Source organism: Talpa europaea (assembly GCF_964194135.1).
Source record: "Talpa europaea genome assembly, chromosome: 2".
In the NCBI taxonomy this organism is placed as follows: domain Eukaryota; kingdom Metazoa; phylum Chordata; class Mammalia; order Eulipotyphla; family Talpidae; genus Talpa; species Talpa europaea.
The window spans coordinates 33,688,779-33,713,597 of record NC_140068.1 but is presented as its reverse complement, the minus strand read 5'-3'; the positions used below and the strand labels follow the sequence as shown (position 1 = coordinate 33,713,597).

The 24,819-nt window shown below is 32.7% G+C and overlaps 1 protein-coding gene across 3 annotated transcripts in view; it reads right to left on the bottom strand.

The window, feature by feature from the left end:
- Positions 1-239: 239 nt before the first annotated feature.
- Positions 240-24,819, bottom strand: part of TBC1D32 (TBC1 domain family member 32) — a gene marked incomplete at both ends in the record, with an annotated part of 169,720 nt that continues 145,140 nt past the window's right edge. For all 3 annotated transcript variants that reach the window (XM_084228396.1, XM_084228397.1, XM_084228395.1), the window contains 4 exons: positions 240-359; positions 9,495-9,683; positions 18,563-18,703; positions 24,470-24,624. In XM_084228396.1, the coding sequence (XP_084084522.1) occupies positions 240-359; positions 9,495-9,683; positions 18,563-18,703; positions 24,470-24,624 (605 nt within the window). The remainder of the gene's footprint in view (positions 360-9,494; positions 9,684-18,562; positions 18,704-24,469; positions 24,625-24,819) is intronic.

Below are 24,819 nucleotides of genomic sequence, written 5' to 3'. Positions count from 1 at the left end.
AGGAATAATTAGTAAGCTAGATCTCATTCTAAAACAACTTTACAAAACAATAAATCTGAAAAAATGAATTTACTTCATGTCACAAATTGAGCTAATACCTATTTGAATATATTTACATAATACTACAAATAACATTATATAGTTGATCTCACAAAGCATATTGTTATGGACACAATTCCTTTGTTGTGGATAATCAAGCTCTTTATTTCTTTTAAAAGTCAAGCTGTGCTTTCTATGACCTATGTGCTTTGCACTCTAATGTTCCTCATGTCTCTTAGCAGCACTGGTCGGTAGTTTTGCTCCAAAATTTCCATGTATTCTAAGTAATCACTCACTCGAAAGCCATGCAGTGCTTCTTCCTGTCAAAAAATGAAAAGAGAAATTCATTTGCTTATCTTTAGTCTCATGAGTAAAGACATATTATCCTATATTACTCAATTTTAGATAGTTGATGTCTTTTTTTTAGCTACAGACAGGGTTTATATTTACTAGTAGAGTACAATTGCTTTTTATTTAGTAGGCTGTGTATGTATTTGATAAGATGAAATCATGTCCCAATTACAGAAGGTTGTTTGTTTTCAAAACCAAAAGTGCTTTTATAGCTAACAAAAATTCCTATATAATGAACTCTTCTTAATATTTTGTATATAAAACTTTCAATTATAAAATGATTGTTTACATTTGCAATTTGTAAAGACCCTAAACCTTACCTATCAAAGGGTACTATAATAATGCAATAAATTTCTGTTCTATAGCTATTGTTCATAAAGACTTCAACAGCTTGCAATTCACAATGTCGGTACTATGCATGTCTGTACCAATTTGAATTTTAATAGTATCCCTAACGAGGCATTTAATAATAAAAACAGTAGGGACATCCATTTGTAACAAAAATAAAAAACAATTTTAAAAGAATAAATACATGTATATTATCATGTGCAGATATTTTGTTAGAGGCTATTTATACATGGGAGACATCAAGGTAGGGTAGCTAGGAACACATCCAACAATGCTCAATAAGAACTCAGGTGTCACTGGTTACTTATAGGTTAACAATACTTTACAATGTTCAAATAACTTGGGAGAATGTTACACTTATTTTGCCATGCATTACCTTAAATCAGATGATTTGAGGGAAAAATTAGTTGGTACTTAAAAAATTTACTGATCTATGAGTTTGAGATTATCACTAGAGAAATTAAATGTTACTGCTTCATAATACTTACACCATTAAGACTAGAGCTAATACCTGCCAAAATAAAAATTTGAACTCCCTAATTTTAAAATTGTGATGTTATACACTCTTTCATTTTTTTATTCATCAGCTTATTCATTCCATTATTATTAGCAAGGTTTTTGGCTATATAATGAAGACACATTGGTGAATGAGACAGGTTGATGTCTAAATTTAACTGCTATGAGAGACCTTTTCTCCAGTTTTCTGTATAAGCAACTGTTTCAAAGGGAAGATGTTCATCTCATGAATAACAAAAATATTTGGCCTTGTAATTTTTTTCTACTATAAAAAATATTTTACTTTGTTCTTTGTGGAAGAAAATAAGATCAAAGTAAGACCAATCTAGCTTACTGTTCAAGAATTCACTTTAAACAGTTGCCTGTTACAGCCAAGGAACTAACACGACCATCTATTCTCTTCATTCAAATTATGTGTGATTTCATGAACACCTCTTCACCAAAAGTATACCTAAATTGGAGAGGAATTACAGTAATGTGTTATTCTAATAAGAGAATAAAAACCCGATGCCACAAAAAATTTGTTTTAGTACATATGCATTGATATATAAAGGAATGTTTATTGTCATTAAATGTAAATTACAATAGGATGATAATATTTGAAAAAAACTTCTAATCTTTCTGGGCAAAAAAAAAAAGGTAAAATCTATTTTTAATTATTGTACAATTTAAAAATAAGACCTACTTATGGGTAACTCTGGATATTGTTTTAAAAATATTTTTTCCTTAGAGTGTATTTTTTGAAATTATGACTTTTATTTTGGACATTAATTTTAAAATAAAGAGAAAATACCCTGATGTATACACTGAAGAGACACCCATAAAGAGAGCAATAAGGCTATTAAGGTCTGATTTCATAAAATAAAAATTAAATATTCATTTTAAAAAGCATGTTTTTAAATGATGTAGTTCATTATTTAAAATTTGCATGCAATGTTAGCTCTGAATAAAATCTAGAATCTCTGAATTCCACTTACTGTTTACAAAGTGGAATGTTTTTTATTTTATCCTAAATGTTCTTAATTACTTTTTTAGTGGATATCTTTTCTTTGTAAATATGATCATTTAGACTGACAGCTTATTATTCAAGTTATGAAAGATCATTTCCTCATTTCATTTAAAGAACTAATTCTATTGAACTCTGTATAAAAATATAAATTCCCTCACACTTTAAATAGGCATATATATAATTATATAATGTTAAACTATTCCATTTTATATAAAAATGCATTTTTTGTTAAGAAAAGTTTATTTTTTAAAAACAGTGACCATTAGAGCAGTTAATGTGTTAGAGTTCACTTTAAGGACACTGCATTTTCTTTTTATACCCAATAGTTTTTCAACCAGTGTGCCTTCAATGTCTTGCACTCTCATTAATTCTGGGTTTCAAATATTGAATTATAAAAAAACATTAAAAATTACCATTCTGAACCACCATACTGTGTGTTTATTCTGTATTTTGATAGGACATAAAATACAGGTTCTCTTCCTTCTTTGTATATAGAAGTTTCATATATGAATCTACTGGTTTTCTTTTACTACTGAGAATATTAAAACAGAAGGTCCACTAAATACTCTCATGTAAAAGTAATCGACCTATTCAATAAAGCACAATTTGGTATACTAGAAAAAGCATAGGATTTGATTCAGACAAATAGAGTTTGGGGTTCTATATAGAATGGCTAAAATTTTCAACTCAGGTGAGGGGTTCCTAGGCATGTGTGATGACTAGAGAGATGAATCAATCTTGGCTGGATAAATGAGAGAACAGGCCTAGATCAGATACAATGTAAGAGAGTATTCCTAGAGATGGCATTTATATGCAAGCTATTGCAAAATATATATATATCACAGAGGCTGGAAAAAAAAAGAAGAGTACTGGAGGGAGGGAGAGAGGGAGGGAGGGAGGGAGGAGCACAGGGGACTGTGGTGATGGTGCACGGGTGCATTGGTGAAGGAAATTCTATGGGGACTACACCTGGGGGGCGGAGGGAAGCAAACATTGTTTAAAAATGAAAAATGATGTAAAAAAATATAAATAAAAAATAAAGAGAATATTAAATCAAAGTCAAAAAAATAGAAGAGTAAAAGTACATAGTCTAGCTGTAGCCTCAGAAGAAAACCCTATTTCCTTTATTGTGTTCTTTACATATCTTTTTCTTAAAGAAAGAACAGGAGAAGGATGGGCAATGGATGGACAGGGATACAGAAATTCAAGTAACTGCTAAGTTGTTTTGTTTTTGGAAGCACTTGCTGTGAGCCAAATAATGTTCTAGAAGTACTTTACAGATATCATTTCATTTAATTCTTCAATAATTTTAAGAAGCAGGTATTAATTAACCCCCTACTTACATAGTGAAGGAAGCTGAGGCTTAGAGAAGTTAAACAACATGCCCAAGACTTATACAGTGATGGAGTCAGAATATGAATTCACGGACACTCTAGTTATATAAGGACAATGCAGAAAACCTATTTACAATAGAGAGTTGACAAAATACTGAGTATTTATCTATTCCCTCAGATAGTAAAGTATTTCTAATATTATGCATACTTCTGTCTTTTAAAAGCTTAGTATTCAATTGGCTTTTCTCAGTCTGATCTTCCTGTCAACATGTTCCCATAAAAACAGCTGCAATAGCAACAGAAACAAAATTCCTCTTGACAATTTTCTGATTGGGTTGAAATTAATCTGATTTTTTTCATAATTATAAATTGATTTTGCCATAATATGCAGAATTTAGTTGAAGCATTTTAATTAAGCCTGATTTTCACTGGAAGACAATTTTTCTTAGTCTGGCTTTTCAGTGAAGCTTGTTCCCAGACTGAATTCACAAACTAAAACCAAGATCCCTGCCAGCCTATTAGTATGCTAGATTGGAATGCAATATAGCCAATCGACAGAACAGAAGGTTTTCTGAAGTACTATTAAACTATCATTAAATATACGTGTGTGTGTGTAACTCCACTAAAAAAAAAAAATACAATTTCAAGCATGCTGAGATATTTGAGAATATTTACTTTGTTCGATGTTTTTCTATCCAGAAGTTTGATGCCTAAGATTTTCTGAACTATCGTCTATCTCAGATAAAATGTTCAGGTCCACGGCCAAAGTTCTTCAGCATACCTTCAGAAGTTGAATTCTAGCTTAGTACACTCTATTACAATCAAAGTGTGGGAATAAAGCATGTAGATGCTCTATTATCCAACCCACATTTCTGTTTTGTCTACAAGGACATTGTGAAAAACTCAGATAATATGTTCCTGAAATCAATTTATATGTATGATATTTACCTAATTTAATATTCTAGTAGTTAAATTCAAAGAGAAAACATAAACATGTTTTTAGTAAGCCCGGACTGCCTGAAAGTGTTTGCCACCTTCTGATCTAAGAAATTACAAGTCTTCTTTTTAATATATTGATCATGAAGAACTATTTGGTGAACTACCAGAAATGGAAACAATGAGTCTAGATTCTCAATTACTTGATTTAAACATTGAGCCTAAATCAAAATGAATACAAATGGACTGATTTCTTCCTAATTTATATGTTCAGACAGATTTTTATTCCTTCAGCAATGCTTCTTTCATGTCACTCTTTGTCAAAACGGAAAACTTAATCCTGGAAAAAAATGCATATTTCCAATCTTCTGGAATCATTTCATTATATGAAGTGTCTCAGGACAATTGATAATAGTTGAAAACATTATATGCTTGTGGTTTTTCAATATTTTGCAAATTAACTCAATTGGGTGTGATGATTTGAACTTATTTATAATAGGATTCAATATCTTTCATCTAAAAAGTATGGGCCCATTCTTCAAAAATCAAAGAAAGTCCACATAAATATATGAAATATACATGATGAAAAGTATATACATGATGAAAAGTATATACATGATGAAAAGATCTCTGTTCTATTACTTTGTAATAGGACCAGTTATTAAATATGTAGATTCAAGGAATAATTTATAACCTATAAGAATATTATTATGGCTGTGGTAGGTAGTTATAGGGAGAAATATTGACAGTTCTTTTTTCTTTTTTCTTTTTTTTTTTTAATTTTGCCAGGGAATTTTTTTTTTTTTAAGATTTATTTATTTATACAAGCATTAGGTACAGTCAGAAGTGCAGGAGGGTGAGAGAATTCAGCAGAGTCAGAGCGGAGAGCAGAGCAGGCAGACTGACAAAGTACACTGCTGAGGGGAGCAGCGGGCGGCAGGAGAAGTCTGCACACCATGTGGGACCCTCGCCCGGAGGCCAGGAATCAAACTGGTGCTGCAGAGGCTGCGGGCAGCCTTGCAACCCAGCGCTCAACCGCTGTGCCACTGGGGAGGCCCGACAGTTCTTTTTTCTTTTAGCATGTATTTGAGATTTTGGATCAGAAGCTAGAAAATGTAATTTCTAAGATTAATCCCTATAAACTACAGTTGAATGAGAAATTAAAATGTCATATATCTATTCCTGACTTGGGTGATCTGAAGGAAAAAAGAATAAAAATGATTTCATTAAATAAAATTGTATTATTAGTTAATATGTGAATAAGTGAAAAATGGTGTTCATATATTTATATACTTTACAAAAGAGATTACAACAGGGCCTAATAGTCAAAGAGGTTTGTAAACACAAATTTACATAAATCACACTGAAATTTATCTCATAATAAAAATAACTGCCCATCAAAAGACATCACTGAACTGGAGCCTTACCTGCTGAAAAAATAAAAATAAAATAAAGTGAAGTCACAGTATTAGAAAGGCATTTTTCCTAATCCCTCAGATGAATGCAAACATCAGAAGAAGTAAGGTTAGTTCTAAGGCAAGTGCTTACATAATTCTTTGCCAACATGTTCTTAGTTTGGATTTAAACCAATTCAATTAAAATTTCAGGAATTTAAATAGAATTTAAGTAGTAAAGATAATCTTTTTTTCCTCTCATTTAGAAAATCTTTAATGTTAAATTAATAGCATTATGCCCAAAGCAGAACAGAGTTTGGGGCACATTTAAAGAGGTCATCATTTGCAAGACCTATTACATTGTTTTTCCCCAACATTAGTCAAGGTAGACATGAAACTGCAATAATCAGCAACATTAATCAGATTTAAAGATGATGAAATAAAAGGCATCCTTAAATGACAAACTTTTGAAGACTGTAATAATGTATGTTATTTAATGTGAATAAAACTAAATTAATTCACCTAGTCCTTTCTACTTATGTACATTCTTCATTCTATCAACAAATATGTACCTAGCACCAACTATGTGTTAGGCAATGTTTGAGGCATCAGTAAATTAAATAGACAAAAATCAAAATTCTCATGAAGCTAACACATTATATTAGAGAAGACTGACAATATATATATAGTAGACAATGAGTCTAGATTAAATATATATTTATTATATATGTTAAATACATATATTTATTAAATATATATTAAATATACATATTTAAGCAGTGAACACTGTAAAAGAAACTAAAGTGGGACAAGAGATTAGAGAATTACTTTGAATAGTACCCTAGCCATTATATCTGACCACAGTAGCTAATGAAAATGACTATTATCAGTAAAGAACACATATTTTGCCCTAACCATGCCTGTTTTCTAAATTATCTCTTGCAGATCTTTTTTTCCTACCTAGGTTTTCCTTTTACATGTACAATTATTATTGTCTTGGCATACTTTTTCATTCAGAATGTTTCTAATATTAAAATTCTAGTGATAAATGTAGGAAGTCTGAGACATTTTGAATTCAATATTGATGAAATAAAAATACTTGATAGGTACTCAGAAGGGAAGCCGGCGTCAGAGGAAGTTCCTTGCTTCTATTCCATGAGGATAATCTAAGGTGGTTCATTAAACTAAAAAGCTTCTGCACAGTGAAAGAAACTATCACAAAAACAAAAAAGCTCCATACCGGGCCTCCCCGGTGGTGCAGCGGTTGAGCGCTGGGTTGCCTAAGCTGCCCACAGCCTCTGTAACACCAGTTCAATCCCCGGCCCCAGGGCGAGGGTCCCACATGGCGCGCAGACCTCTCCTGCCACCCACTGCTCCCCTCAGCAGTGTACTTTGGTCCTTCTGCCTGTTCTGCTCCCTGGTCTGGCTCTGGTGAGTTCTCTCGCCCTCCCGCGCTTCTGACTGTACCCAGTGCTTGTATACATAAATAAATAAACAAACAAACAAACAAACAAATAAATAAATAAATCTTAAAAAAAAAAAAGCTCCATACCAACTGGAATGAATTAAATGCACACCCTACATCTGCAAGGGTCTGATACCCAAATCTACTTTTGTTGAGTATACAACTTAAGAAAAAGAAAACCACCCAATTAGTAAATGGGCAGACGGACTAAACAAACAATTCTCCGGAGACATATTGGTAGCAAATAGGCACATGAAAAAATGCTCACACCATACTTATCAGGAAAATGCTAATAAAATGACAATGAGATACCTAATCACCCCTGCAAGTCAGCCCATATCAGAAAGGCCAGAAACAACAAATGTTGGTAAAAAAGTGGAGAAACAGTATTCCGTTAGTGGGAAAGTAGACTGCTTTAGTCCCTGTGTAAAACAGTATGGACATTTCTCAAAATATTAAAAATAGATGTACCATATGATCCAGCAATTCTACTCCTAGGTATCTATGCAAAAAATACAAAACACTAATTCAAAGGGGTATATGCACTCCTATGTCCACTGCAATACTATTTATAACACCCAAGTTATGTAAATAACCTCAATGCCTAAGGACAGACAAGTAGAGTAAGAAGTCGCATATATACATGATAGCATGCTACTCAACTATAAAAAAGATAAACTTTTGCCATTTGTGAATACATGATGGAACTGTAGGACATTATGCTAACCAAAAATTAGTTGGAAGGAGAAAGACAAATACAGAATAGTGTCACTTGTATGTGGAATATACAGAAACAAAACAAAGGGCAGATAAAACCAAACTAGCAAACCTGAGAAATCTGACTGCAGAACTGAGGCTCCCTGAGCAAGAGAGTGAGAGGGGAGTTCAAAATAGGGAGGGGGGCAGTGGACCTTCAGTGTCTTGACTATGGGTATAGTGTGCTAACATACCCCTGAAAAGTGTGATCTTATACCCCTAAATCATATACACAGTGATAAGTCAATGTTACTTCAATTAAAAAATTGCTCAATAAAAAAAAAAATTGCTCAATAGTTTGGTACTTTAAATCATGGCATTTATTTACATTAAATCATCAGTAAATGGAAAATTGCTCTGACACATATCTAATGGTAAAAAATATAGATAGAATTTATTTATATGAAATTATTAGTTGACCTTGAAAAAATCTAGCAAGTGGCAAATGCTGGTTTTAACTTAAAACAGTTGTATTTCCATCAAAAATTAAGTATTAAGTATTTCTTGAAGTCCAGAGCTTCAAGTCAAATTACAGCAAGTGAGAAAGCAAACAACTGTCTCTTATTTCAAATACTAACTTTTATATAGCAGTGATTTTTAAAAATTAGATGGTAGAACATTCTCTCATGGAAAACTCCTAAAATAATTGGAAGGGTAGAAAAATGTAGATTAAGAAACTATAGGAAATTACATTTAATATTTTAAAAAGTATCAAACCTTTATATGAATTTTATTAGTCCAAATAATATAAAGAATTTTTTGACATTGCATTCTGGTTAAAACAAGTTTTGGATCTATAAACTTAACTTCATATCTCAGTTCCACCATATTCCAGTAGCATAATCTTGGGCAACTGACTTAATTCAATTTCCCTATTGCTAAAATGAGAATGATAATAGTACTTACCTCTCAAGGTTGTATTTATAGGGCCTCCCCGGTGGCGCAGCGGTTGAGCGCTGGGTTGCGAAGTTACCCGCAGCCTCTGCAGCGCCTGTTCGATCCCCTGCTGCTCCCCGGCCACTGGAGGAGGGTCCCACATGGCCCGCAGACCTCTCCTGCCGCCCGCTGCTCCCCTCAGCAGTGTATTTCAGTCCTTCTGCCTGCTCTGCTCCCCGCTCTGGCTCTGGTGAATTCTCTCACCCTCCCACTTCTGACTGTACCCAGTGCTTGTATAAATAAATAAACAATAAATAAATAAACAAACAAACAATAAATAAATAAGAGTATAAAAAAAAGGTTGTATTTATAATTGGATAGTGTATAGGAAAGTATCTGCCATTAAGCAACCAGTCAAGTCAGTTATTAACTCTCAGCCAACATTTCGCCCTAAATATAAAAAGACTTACTTTTAGGAAAACCTGAAGATCTTGAGTCTGAGTGTGCTGTAAAATGTCTTGCTGTAGATGTTTGAAGATAGCTATACAGACATACACTTGATAATCAGGACCAAGGAAAACACAAGTAGCAATATAATGGCAAATTTCTATCCAATCTAAATAATTCCAAAAACACTGAGTTATCCATTGCAGACATATCTAGGAGGGGGAAAAAAGAGTCAGTTCATTAGAAAGCTAGGATAACCTTATTGCTTTTGAAACACAGTTAACTAATAACACAAAAAACAATGAAGAGCTTAGCATTTAAATTAGACATTTTGTACACAAGCCTAATAGAGATCCTTCACCTTTTTGCTGAATACATGAAAAAAAACTACATGGCCTTGGAACTCAAGACTTAGGAAGTACCTGATAGTATTCACTCTATCCATACACCTATTGCTAATGCCTTCTTTATATTATCCTCCTCTTACCCAAAACACCTGTCTGCTCTGAACAGATAACAAATGCTAAGAGATTATTTTAATTCAAAGATGGAATTTTTTTCTATCCTACCTATAATCACAGGTGTATAATTATGCAATGACAGCTTGCTACATGTTACATTAATGCAAATGGACTCTAGCTGAATCAGAAAATAATTTCAACCAAACAGAATTACTTAAGACTGGGAGCTAATATAGACAATAATTAAAAAATGAGACTTTCATAAAGATTACCTTAGTTTGAAAAACACTTGTTGAGATTACAAAAGCAATGCATGCTCACTGTGCAAAAAACAGAAGTTTAAGAAAAAAAGAAATAACTGTGACACAGACATTAACATTGTTAACATGTTTGTGTATTAGCATTATGGGTAAAATGATGTCTCCCACCTTTTCCTCCAAATATGTCAAAGTCCTAACCCCCAATACCTGTGAATGTGACATTATTTAGAAACAGATGCCATTTGGGTGAGCCCTATTTCAGTATGACTGATAACCATATATAAAGGGTAAATCTGTACATAGAAATAAACAAAGAGAGAAGATTGTGAAAAGATAAACATGAACAATGTCATGTGAAGACAGAGGACTGGAGTGCACCTATCAGCCAAGAAGCACCTACGGTTACAGAAGCTAGGAAAGAGACACTGAACAGTCCTTTACCTGAGTCTTTAAAAAGGAACCTAGACTTGCTAACACTTGATTCTGGACTTCTGTCCTCCAGAGCTCTTAAGACAATAAATTTGTTGTTATAAGCAGCCCCATTCATTATACTCTATACCCTATTCCTAAAAGATATTTTCCAGGGCCTCCCCTGGTGGCTCAGCGGTTGAGAGCTGGGCTGCGAAGCTGCCCGCAGCTTCTGCAGCGCCTGTTCGATCCCTGGCCACCGGTGAGTGTCCCACATGGTGCGCAGACCTCTCCTGCTGTGCTCGCTGCTCCCCTCAGCAGTGTGTTTCCTCGGTCTGCCTGTTCTGTTCCCCACTCTGTCTCTGGTGAATTCTCTCACCCTCCCGTGCTTCTGACTGTACCCAGTGCTTATATAAATAAATAAATCTAAAAAAAAAGACATTATTTTCCAATATTTTAATTTTTATTTATGATTAACAAATTTCCATTGAGGTATCTTTTATTGAACTACTCCTATAATTTTATGGGGTTTTTTTGGGGGGAGGGGTGAAGAGGATAGGAAAAGAGGGAATGGGGACAGATGTGGATTATCTAACTATCATAGATATAGAAGATAAAGTTTTTGTGGTTTTTTGCTCTATCTTTTAAAACAGATTCTCAGTTTCTAAGATTTGTTATCTCTGATTCACACTTTGGGGACTTGAATTTGGATCTTTTTAAACTGCTTTTAACACGGTATATAAATTTGTTAGGACTGCCATAAAAATGCATGACAGAATAGGTAACTTAAGAAGAAATTTATTTTCTCACAATTCTGGGGAATTCCATGATCAAGGTATCAATAGTGTTGGTTTCTTCTGAGGACTCTATCATTGGCTTGTAGATGTTAGCCTTCACCCTATTTATTATAGTCTTTCCTCTGTGCATGTCTGTGTTCAAATTTCTTCTTTTTATAAGGATACCAGTCACAGTGGAATATGACCTCATTTTAACTTAGTTACCCCTTTAAGGAACCTCTTTCCAAATATAGTCACATTCAAGATACTAAGGGGGTTAGGACATGAATATATGAATCTTTTGAGGAACACAGTTCATGCCATACCAAATGGTATCTTTGAATTTTTATTTTCTATACATTACTCCCATGTCCACCACTAAGCTTTTAATTTCAGCCATTATGTGCATATATTTTTATCTAATCCTCTGGTCCTATTTCTATTTTATTATTGATAATACCAACAATAACTGATCAAATATTGCTTTCTGACAGTAATTCTGTTATCAGGTACAGTATTTTCCTTTACAAATATGTTCTGTTACTATGGCCCCAACTCTTCTCATAGAGTATTTGTCAATAGGCAGGGTATATTTAATTTCTTTTAGTCTCAAATTTACTGTTCACTTGGCACTAACAGAATTCTTCTCCCAGATCCTGACTGGGAGGATAGGTTGGCAAGCAGTCAATTACCAAATTTCCATTGCCCACAAAATACCCATGTAGCATGGCTCTACTGGAATGGAGAGAAAATATCTCATGCTCTTACTTCACTAGAGAGGCTGAAGTAGTCAATACTTCCTTGACTAGAAGCAATAATTTCAATTCCCTTAATGCACTGCTGCCAGGGTTCTCTCTGTCTCTGTTCTTTGCTACAGCTATTAATGTCAATCAACTTATGGCCATGCTATGTTAATCAAAGTTAGAGTCTCCGGATGAATGAAGAAGGAAAAACAAATGAAGAATAGAAATGAATACAAATGATCCCCGTAGTCAGAGAAAGTCGTTTACATTCAATTGTGTTTCAGGGGTGACTAATAAGTAGATAAACGAGTCCCAGATTATGTCCACCTTCTTCCTAGCTGGCCTTAACATTCTACAAGTTGAATACTATGAAACTATTGATCAATGAACTCACTTTGACTTTAAAACCTGGCAAGTTTATAAGATGCAAACAAATAGATCTGAAGTTAAAATTTCATGTAGAGATAATTAGTCCCACTTTGATTATTATTCCAACTTGCTACACATGGAATTTCAGAAGGAAATGAGAGATTATAAACTGAAAGCATGAAGAAAATGTATAAATAGCTATATAAATGTTGTTCTATTACAAAGATACAAATATTATTCATTTAGCAAATAATTATTGATATATTTAATAATTTAATATACAAAAGCATTCTTATAATTTCTAAGTGAACAAAAGACAAATCCTTGATTTCATGGTACCTATATTTAAAGGGAAGACTTACACTTTTAAATATATAACCCTCTTCATTTGGCAGAAAGTAGATCTGCTATTGTTATCATATGTGCAAGATACTTTGGGATTATTAAATTGTGAGCGAATTCCAAAACACTATTTCCCTGGAATAAAATTATCAATCATTGTTTTAAATCCTGAAGCAAATAACTTATCTTTATAAAATACGATCTGCAAATCAGCTGACAGGCTGGAATTCTAAAAGGACAAGGAAACAGGATATGTCCAAATAGATATGACACATATTTTCTTTTATATTTTTAGTATAGATTTTTTCAAATACATTTAAAAGGGAGAAAACAGGAAATGAACCAGATTAATCAAAGCTTACAAATTTGATTGATGATCTATTTCAAGCCCATTTTCCTCTATAGGTTCCCCTCTTTTAAACTTTTGAGATAAAATGCATCATACATTGAATAAGTTATATCTGTGTTTGTTTTAATACACACTGAAAATCTGTTATCAATGGCATCAAAGTAATACTTCATTTACCACATAAAAATGGCAATCTCAGATTTACAATACCAACACTACCACAAGCAGTATTATTAAAACGGTAGTGTTTTGCTATTTTCTTTATCTTTAGATGACATATCAGTAGGCATGTACACTCAAATTGTTGTGCTTTCTAGGGTTCTTCATGACATAATACCATCAACTGGGAACTACTAAATTCATTTCATTTAGTTTGATTTTATATTTGGAGGTGCAGAATGAATTTTGTTGGTTATGTGCATCCACTTATATAAAATATTTAAGTGATTTCAAAGTAAAAATACAAAGTATATTCTGTCCCATCTGTTCATTCCTTCAATCACTTATGGTACATACTTTCATGCTTTTAATATAAACACATTTGTACTTGTATTCCTACCCTTTTTTATATAAATGTAACAAACTATACATCCTTTCTTCTCCACCTTTTTCTACTTAATAAAAGTATATGGCAATATAAAAAATAGTTCTCTTTTGTTTTTACAACTGCATAGAACTCCATTGTGCATGAACCATAATTTAGTCCACCAAAACCCTAATCATAGACATTTTCTTATTTCCAGTTTTTTGATACTATAAACAGTATCATAAAAGTATCTTTGGGCCTCCCTGGTGGCTCAGGCGGTTGAGCGCAGCGCTGTGAGGCTGTCTGCAGCCTCTGCAGCACCAGTTCCATCCTGGCAGGCCGGGGAGATGCCCACATGGCATGGCAGACCTCTCCTGTCTTGCCTGCTGCTACCCTCAACAGTGTGTTTCGGTCAGTCTGCCTGTTCTGTTCCCTACTCTGTCTCTGGTGAATCCTCTCATCCTCCCGCTCATCTAGCCTGTGCCCAGGTCCTTGTATACATGAATAAATAAATCTTTAACAAAAATTAAAAAAAATCTTTGTGCATATATACACACTTTCTTTATACACTTTACACACTCCAAAGAGTCACTATTTGAAAAAAAAGTATTGTTTGTTGCACTTCTAGGCCAGACAGTATAAGACATTGAAAGAACCTTAAGATAAGTCAAGCACATATACCTTAAGGAGCTTCAACTAATGAGAAGATAAGGAGAAAAATAACTAATTTGCAAAATAAACTTTTTTTCCACTAAAAGAACATATAGAAACAGTATACTACATCAAAGTTGAATCATATCCTTGTAGATGATTAAGAGTTTCCATTTGGACATTCAAGGGTAAGCACCTGCAGAGTAAGGATGGGTCATGGGGAGGGAGAAGGTATCATTTTAGTAACAGTATCAGCAACATGAAGAGAGGAAGAGTCCATACCAATTTATGAATATGACTTTTAACAAGGGGCATTCCAGTCTTTGACATTCTGCTTTGCATTGTATACTTTTACATTTTTAGAAAACATTGTCACAATATATGAAAGGATACTAATTTTCTTTAATCTTGCTTTCATGATGGTAGAAAAAGAAACAGGAAATTTAAAAAATAGAATTGTTTTCTAGAGCACATTCAGAGGATTATCGATATTATTCATATATTGACACAGTACAGGATAATAATCAATGGTATACAAATGATGATCCAAGGAATTACAAGAAATAAACCCTTAAAGATATGAGATATTTCCTAAGTCACGAAAGCAAATAAAACATGATAACAAAAGATTTTAACAAATGAAAAAATTGGTGAAAAAGTTAATCAGACCATGTGATTTTCTGTTCATTTTTTTAAAGAATGTATTTGCTTTTCTATTATCTTTCGAATCTCAGTTGCTCTTAAAAAACTCTAATTAACAAAAATATAACTACATTTAACTTTTTCATATTCTTGTTGAGCTCTTTTTTACTCTAGAGATCTGTGTATTTATTTTATTTAGCAACCTGCCAGAAATCCTTCATTAATCAACCAGTCCCTTAGTGTCTATAAATACACTTCAAAAAGCACTGCTCCTAATTAGATCAAAATGAATAAGCTTTGAAATACAAAATTTGTATCCAAGTAATTACTTTACCACATATACCTACTTAGTTAAAAGTTGTTTTCAATTTTATAATTAGCAATAAAATGACAAACAATATCAACAAAGCAATGATATATACTTTTTAAGGCACAGAATAATTAGCTCACTTTGGGAGCCATTAAAATGGCATTTTTATATTAGATAATTTAAGAAACATAGTAACATTACTGCTCAGAAATAATGCAGCGATTTTTATCAAACCAATCTGCTACATTTATGCAATATCATAATGACAGCTAAATCAAGTTAATAAAGAGGTGCCAAACTGACAAGAAGCAGCCAAACTGATATGAGAACCTGATTTTCCTAGTCTTTGATAAACCATTTTAAATTAAAGGATATATGTTAGGAACTAATAAATGATTCATCCTATTAGTCAATATAGGTTGTAATAATCAAGACTAGACCGGAAAAGGAACTCCCAGGAACATATTGCTGCTTGGCTTAAATTTTTAGAAGAATAAAAAGAATAGATTATTGAGTTGATAGTAAATAATTGAACAGCTAGAATTCTGACCAGGATTAAATATTTTGTGATTCAAAATTCCTAAATTGTTTTAGGTATATACATAGTAAGAGCTAGAATTGGCCAAGAAGAATGTTAATTCTCACTATATACAATCCCTTACTTCAGGAAATTTAAAACTCAACATGTGATGAAAATCAATACAAGTAAATATAAATGACATAAATGCTCCTCAAAATAAGTATAAAAGCAAAACTAAAATCTCAAGAAGAACTGTGTATAATAAAAATATTCCAAGTAGGGAAAATCCAAGGGAATCTAAAGATAGTTTACAATTAAGAAATCTATCAATATGTTACAAACAGGTCAACTAAGCCCTGAGATTAACATAATCTTAACCATAAAAGAACTTGACAAAATTAAACATTCTCACTGGAGTAAAAAGAAAGAAAAAAAATTCAATGAATACTATACATAGACTAGAAGGATTCTTTTATTTTTATTTTTATTTATTTATATAAGCACGGGGTACAGTCAGAAGCACAGGAGGGTGAGAGAATTCACCAGAGCCAGAGCGGGGAGCAGAGCAGGCAGAAGGACTGAAATACACTGCTGAGGGGAGCAACGGGCGGCAGGAGACGTCTGCCCGTCATGTGGAACCCTCCTCTGGTGGCCGGGGAGCAGCCAGGGATCGAACCAGTGCTGCAGAGGCTGCGGGCAGCTTCGCAACCCAGCGCTCAACCACTGCACCACCAGGGAGGCCCCTAGAAGGATTCTTATATAGCATAACAATCAATGATATTCTACAATAAATACCAACCACTCAATAGTGAAATACAGGATGATTTCCCTACAATTTAAGTCTAAAATTAGTAAGGCATTATTATTTAGAATTATTACAAAACTGCATACAAGTGAATAAAAAAGCAGAATTGAAGTGTATTATCAGAAAGTTGGAGAAAAACCATTAACACAAATCTAGAAAAAAAAAGTGTAGCCTAATGGACATAAAACAGCCAGTGACTTTACTAATTATTAACAATAACCAAAGAGAAAATAAATTTGAAAAAGAGATCTCAAGTTACACTAATTAGAAATGTCTGCAATGACATGTGATACCTATATGGAGGAAAAAAACTATAAAATTTTAATAAAATTTGATAGAAAATTATGGGAAAATTTATGTTATTATAACAGGAAGACTAAATACAGCAAGGCCAAAATTTTCTTAAAGTAATTTATAATTTAACATATACATATATAGTAATCTTAAATTTCATACAAATTTAAGTGTCCAATTTGAATGCGCAAAACTAAATTAAAATGTACATAAAAGAACCAACCAGTAGGTAGAAATAGATAAATATACCTTTTAGGGGCTTTTAGGAAGCAAATGATAAATTCTTACCCAACATTAATATAAATCTAAGTTATGAGTAAAATACATCAGTAAATAATAGTAAATAAATAAAAACCCAATAGTATATAAGTAAACAGTCAATAAATTATAATAGTAAATATGTAAAATGTTACTTAGTAATTGTAGAGATTTGGGAATAGGGTTACAATTAAAGAATATGTATCGGTGAGAAACACACTAAGATAGGAGTAAGATTCAACTAGTTAACAAAGCATGGGCTTATAATCAATTTTGCCAATGTTAAAAAAAGAAAAACCCACAGATTTTTAAAAAGAGAAGCAATTTTGGCCTATCAATTTAGTAGTTTTAAAAATTGTTGAACAGAAGAATAGATATTCCTCATTTCTGCTAGAAGATTAAAAATAAGTGAAAGTGATCTGATAATACGCATCAAGAGCTTTAAAAGTATTCAAATATTTTGATTAACCATTTCTAATTTCTGGGTTTCCATTCTAAAGATTTAACCTAAAAATAGAAAAATGCTTTAACCTCTAAAATTTTCATTTGAGGGCCTCCCCGGTGGCGCAGTGGTTGAGCGCTGGGTTGCAAAGCTGCCCGCAGCCTCTGCAGTGCGGGTTAGATTCCCACCTGCTCCCCGGCCAACAAAGGAGGGTCCCACATGGCGCCCACTGCTCCCCTCAGCAGTGTACTTCAGTCCTTCTGCCTGCTCTGCTTCCCGCTCTGGCTCGGTGAATTCTCTCACCCTCCCGTGCTTCTGACTGTATCCAGTGCTTGTATAAATAAATAAATAAATAAATCTTAAAAAAAATAAATAAAATATCCATTTGAGTCTGACTGTGACATAATGAGAAACAATGCACATCTGCACCATTAGGAATGACTCTGCACAGGAGAGAGACCCCTATGGCCACTGCAGGTCACCACACATGTAGCCCAACTGTACAAGTTCAGGCCCAAGAAAATGAGTCAACATTCCAGATTCCAACAACATAGGAGTTCCAGAACACAGGAGACATTCAGTGCTAATAAGAATTCTTGCCATCAGTCACATAACTTAATCCTTACATTACCCTTATTATTATTAATTTCATTAATGTCCACACATGTCAAAGGTTTTCAGAAAGTCCATGCCTTCGAATAATTCAAATTGAACTCAAAATCTGTGTATGCCTGGGATCTACTATAAAGTAAACCGACATATTAGCCCTCAGGGGGAAAGCTGTCAGTTGAAGATTTAAACATACACAAAGGTATGAATACTTACATAAATGATATTATCAGTTTCAATGTTTTTTCTATATTTAAAGAGAATGCAATTTCCTTTGAAGACACTGAGATTTGAGAGTTGAATAAATGTTACTCCCCATGGATTACCTGTGATGGTGTAAAACCAGACATGTGAAAAGCTGAAAAAACAAGCGGCACCTCAGCCTTCAGCAGCATTTCAATATAGTGAGTGCTGCAAAAGTATATTGGGTGGACACCAGATTCTACAGTGTCAACAGGTAGGTATCTCTGCATAAAAGAGAGAAATGGAGAATTAAGGAATATGCAGCTAATATAAAATAATCAAATAAACATAACCTTTTTTTCTTTTGCTTTGAATTTTGCCACTTCAAAATTAATGTGGTGGCATAACAAGTTACTGCAAATATTATAATTACACAAATTAAAAAGTAAGATTGCTAACACTTCCCAAAAAAAACATAATCAAGGGCATCCCTAGTGGTGCAGGGGTTAAAGTCTCTGTGTTATCATGCTATTGCCAATCACTGAGGCATGAGTTTGATCCCTGGCCAGGGAGCTAAACCACATGGTACAGCAGGCCTCTCCTGACTCACCTGCTACTCCCCTCAGCAGTGTATTTCAGTCAATCTGCGTGTTCTGCTTCCCACTTTGTCTCTAGTGAATCCTCTCAACCCCCACACCTCTGGCTTACACCCAAGTTCATGTATGCATAAATAAAATAAATCTTAAAAATCATACTTTGGGCCTCCCCAGTGACATAGCGGGTTGAGCACAGCGCTGTGAAACTGCCTGCAGCCTCTGCAGCAGCACAGGTTCAATTCCCAGCGAGCCAGGGAGATATCCACATGGCGAAGCAGACCTCTCCTGTCTTGCACACTGCTCCTGTCAGCAGTGTATTTCCATCAATCTGCCTGTTTTGCTCCCCGCTCTATCTCTGGTGAATCCTCTCACCTTCCTGTGCCTCTGGCCTGTACCCCCAAATAAATCTTTTTAAAAAATCATAATCAAGGCAATATGATACCACAGGAATAAAGTCAACACTGTAATGTGAAAACTTCAGTACCTTGTGAAAGGGATGGGTATTATATGAAAGAATCCAATAAATGTATGAGTACATGAGCAATAAATGCTTTACATTTTAATCCTGAGTGTATTTCAAAATGCTTACTATCCTTGGTCACTGATTCTATAATGTTAAAAAGTTTTAGTATTGTCAACTCTTAGGGAAATTTGTCTAGCTGCCTTTTTCTAAGTTAATGTTAACCCAAATCTGAACTTGAATTACTAATAACTGAAATTGGGAAGGAACTCTGTTAGAAATTCTCTAAAATTGGGGGAAACATACATAATGCAGTCCCATCAAAGTTCTCAGGTTAACTAATTGTAGCGTGTGTATATATGTATTTATGTTTACTTTTATATTTACCTATGTCTATTTATACATCATATATGTATGCATATATATATACAAACATTTTTCAGCATTTCTTCATAAAGTTAATTTTCCAATTGAACTCATTTATAATATATCATGAATGCTCTATGTTTTAATGAGTATTACTACAATTCCAAAATCTAATCACAGCTTCTTTAAGCAAAAAATAAATGAACAATTTTGTGTTAAGAAAAACCTTTAGACAAGCAACTACATATTATATCCTACAGACATAACTGATACTCAGATTAGATCTGAAGAATATGTAATTAAGAAACTTCTGAAAATGCATTTTCGGTTCTTAGCTTTACTGGGAAACCTATTTTTAAACTTTTCAATAAAATAAAATTTAACAAATTAAATTAAGCAAATCAAACTCATACATAACAATTACATGAGTTAAAATAAGATGGATTTCTTTCAAACTTTGTTGCTAAGCTGTTTTTATAGATTTAAATTTGAGTATATAATAAAATTTCTGAAATCAGTGAGCTGCATTATCAGTTTTTTTCCTATTTTACCTTTCTTCACTATATTTGATGATTACAATTTTGTATTAGAGACGTATATATGTAGAAAGATATACTTTATGACAACTTCTCAGGAAGATATCTCACAGTACATAAAAAATTAACTCTACATATGACTGAAGATATACATAGCATATTAAATGAACATCTTATAAATTTAAGATAGATGTGTAGGACAAAAAAATAACCTTTCCATAGAGTAGTTAAAAGAAACATGAATGGAGTGAGAATTAATATCCTTGTTTTGTGAAATTCATAATGTGTTTCCCTAAAGACTTTTTTGTAGAGTGGAATTAATCTAATGAACATATTTTCATGTTCAAAGCCAAATTAGGTAATAATTTTCTTAATGTATGTATAACAGTAGTCCAAATATTATGTGTAGAAAATACTATTATACAGCATATTTTCTATAAATTCCCAAAGATAAGGCAAGAGTTCTACTTTTACAGATTTTACTCTGCTGGAAGAAGTTATGCATACTCTTCAGTAATCAACACAGCTCCTAGCACCAAGCCTGGCAATGAGTAGCTACTCAACAAATATTGACTGAATGATAAAAAGGTACTAATGATTGCACATTATAATCACCGTAAATTCCCTCATGTCTTATTAATTGACCTATTAATTAGCCTTTTACAAACTAATTTATAGTAGTGTTCAGAAAACCAGATAATGATAGCTCTACACCATATGATTACAATAAAGCATTGTTTGAATCATCAGATTAAATTGTTAGTTATACTTTTAATGTTTTGATATAGTTTGCTGAGTCACAACTCTGAAATGATGGCAAAACTCTTATTAAAGGTAACTCTAAATAAAATCCAGAATACAAGATTAAGTGGTTCACTTATAGAGAAACAGTATTTTATGTATCATATAAGTGACATAAACTAATATATAAGCTGTGCTAATACTGTGGAAAAATCATCAGCGAAAACTTTGACTTGAGGGTGAAAGCTTTATGAAATAACACTTTTTAATGATTAAAAATTAAGGTACGTGTTTTAAAAATGAGACACAGTAAGTAGTCTTTTAGTTTTTTCTTCCAGTAATGGTAGTTTTGATGAGTCATTTTATGATACTACGAAAAATCTATTTTTGTTGCTGTGAAAATAATATAGAAAGACACAATTAGAAAGACTTAAAACAGTCCAAACCAATCCAAACTCATCACATTAAGTAGAGCCCAGTTCTCCACTCTGGAGACATGCAGACAACAGTCTATACTTGATTGGTGAATATGTGCTACACATGTAACATGTAGAGGGGTGGACAGAAAACAAAAATATTTTTAAAAACTTCAATCCTGTAATTCTAAAACACAAATCTTTCAATCTTTCTTCTTTCAGGAAGGAGGAAAAAAACACATGGTGAATGAAATCTTCAAAAGTAAATTAAAGGCACATATAACATTGGGAAGGAGTTTTGACATGTTTTCTTTCCTAAAAGATGGGTCACATGACTTATTATATCGCTAAGGCCCTATAAAAAGGTTATAAATATGCCATAAGATACTTATGTTTGTAAAGTGTAAATCTAAATGTAAATGTGAATGCTATTAGCATTTTTAACTCTAAACTAGTAGGTAATTGTTATTTTACCAGGAATAAAAGAGGACTGTTTCTATATACATTCTTATTTTATACATGTATATAATAATATAAATGTAAAGTAATTATCCCATGACCTTACTGTTGAACTATACTAGCTCATTTTTTCACACTATTTTACCTGATTTATCGTCAATGGAGTTTTATTTGTTTGTGAATGCACAATTTTATTTATTTTAGTTTGTTATTTTTCATGTGTGTTTTACTAACAGAGAAGACATATATGCTTATTACTTTTACTATAATTATTATTTGAGATTAGGTATTCCTACATGGAAATAATTGATTTCATCATCCTGACATATTATTTTATTAATACCTTTGATGTTAAGAATTAGCCAAACTCTTGATTCTTATTAAAATTCTTTAAAGAATGACTATAATCACTGTAAACATTTTGTCTTACAAATAATGATACTAGATAACTATAATTACATAACAGTTCTAGATAGAACCCCTGAAGAGAAATCTTAGAATGTTATTTGTTTTATAACAAAGCACTAAGACATACTACTGATGATGAAATATTCAACATGGTATATTTGTACTTTAGAAGAAAAAATGATGCTAGGGAAGGCACTGTTTGAATCATTGTTGATGATACAACTTCACCAACAGAAAGGTATCAAAGCTTCATATCAACAGTTCATTCTAAAAACCCTGAGTTATGTATCACTCCACTTCCATTCACTGATTTATATTCCAAATTAAATGATGCTATAAAAATGGTAACTCTAGGGCCACCCCGGTGGCACAGCGGTTGAGTGCTGGGTTGCGAAGCTGCCCACAGCCTCTGCAGCGCCGGTTTGATCCCCATCTGCTCCCCGGCCGCAGGGCGAGTATCTCACATGGCGCACAGACCTCTCCTGCCGCCCACTGCTCCCCTCAGCAGTGTACTTCTTTGTCAGTCTGCCTGTTTTGTTCCTTGTTCTGGCTCTGGTGAATTCTCTCACCCTCCCGCGCTTCTGACTGTACCCAGTGCTTGTATAAATAAATAAATAAATCTTAAAAAAAAAAGTTGTCATTTAAAAAAACAAATGGTAACTCTAGTAAAATCCAAGCTGTCAGAATTCTGCCTGATTTTAGTTTTATGGGAGGAAATATTAGAATATAACACTCCCACTGTTATGTTAAAAATGTGTTATGAAAAAAATTTTAGATTTAAAACAGAAATGCAATTATAAAATTATGTTTAAAAACAGTTTACAGGTGATGTCTGGCAGTATGACAATTAACACTACCGTAGAATAGTTAAGACTAGTAAAGTGTAGGTACTGCTTTTAAAAATATGTGACTGGAGTAAAAATTCGTACTTGTTATCAAAAGAACTTTCAATATTGCAACTGTAAGTAGAAGAGTAGAAACAATGTAAGATTTTTAAAATCTTCATGTACAATTTAGAGAATTGTTCAAATCCTAGTTAACAGAAGGAAAGTAATCCCACTAAAAGGATAAAAAGTAGTATAGACTTTTTCTGTTTGCTTTCTCTAATTCATGTGAGTACATTTCTCACATGAAAAAGTATAAGAGCTGGTAAGTCTTATCAGGAATAGCATTCACATTCAAGGATAAAAATCACAAATTCCAATACATAATCTATCCCTTTATGCTTTACTTTCATTTTCCTTATCACAAATATATACTGCAAAAATATAAATTCTTTCATTTAACCCCACAAAAATACTCTCTAGCCCCCTGACACAAGAGTGTCATGTGATTTTATTGTCCACATATAACACTGTCAGGGAAAAGGTCTTTGGAAGTATTAGCATAGTATATATACTGGCCAACTTCTCCACAATGTAGGTTTTTAAAAAAATGGGCAGTAAAAATTGAATAAAACAAAATAAAGATGCAATAATAAATTGAAGGATGATGCAATTGCTTCTAATCTCTCAGGAAACTAGTAAAATCATTTCAAATGCACTACAATACCTTACTCAAAATGATTATAGATTTCCAAAATATATGTGTTATTTTCCTCTATAAAATATAGTTATAATTTCTACTTAAATTATTAATTTATTTTAATAATATTTATTTATTATATAAATATATTATATATAATATTTATTATTGTTAAATTAACAATAAGAATAAATTATATTCTGCTTAAAATTTAACAGAGATTCTAGCAAAGCAACAATAAAAAATATACTTTTGATACTTCTTTTAACATAATTTATAATTTACTAAAGGGCAAGTTTAAAATTTAATAATACATCAATTATTTTTAATTTTTTATTCATTTCACCATTAGGTAAAACATCAAGTATTTGAGAAAATGTCACCTCTGTATATTCAAAGAGAAGCAATCAAAATGCATTCAAGTATAAAATTAATATAAATAATTACTGGGTCCTCTGCAAATAAAGTAAGATCCCAGTGAATTTAAGTAGAATTTTCCTTAAAATTTAAAACACTTCTTTAAAAACAGACTAAAATGTCTCACAGAAATATGTAGTCTCGGCAACCAAAGGAAAGCAGATGTCAGAAGTCTGGAAAACTGCTGAAGAAATCGGAATGTTTTCTCTCTGTCCCCCAGCATTATCAAGAACAAAGAAGATACAAACCAATCGTGGCCAGCATAATTTCCCTGCAAGCTGACTGAGAAGCAAAGTTAAGGAACTTTACAATATTTTATCTTACAAGGTGGAAATAAGAACTCCATCAATATTAATTTCTAGGATCTCTATCAGGAAAGAGATATTGATGATACTTTGTCCTCATGACGTATTTAAACAATTTATATGCTATTAAAGTAAACTAAACTTTATTATTAATAAAAATAAATCACAATGT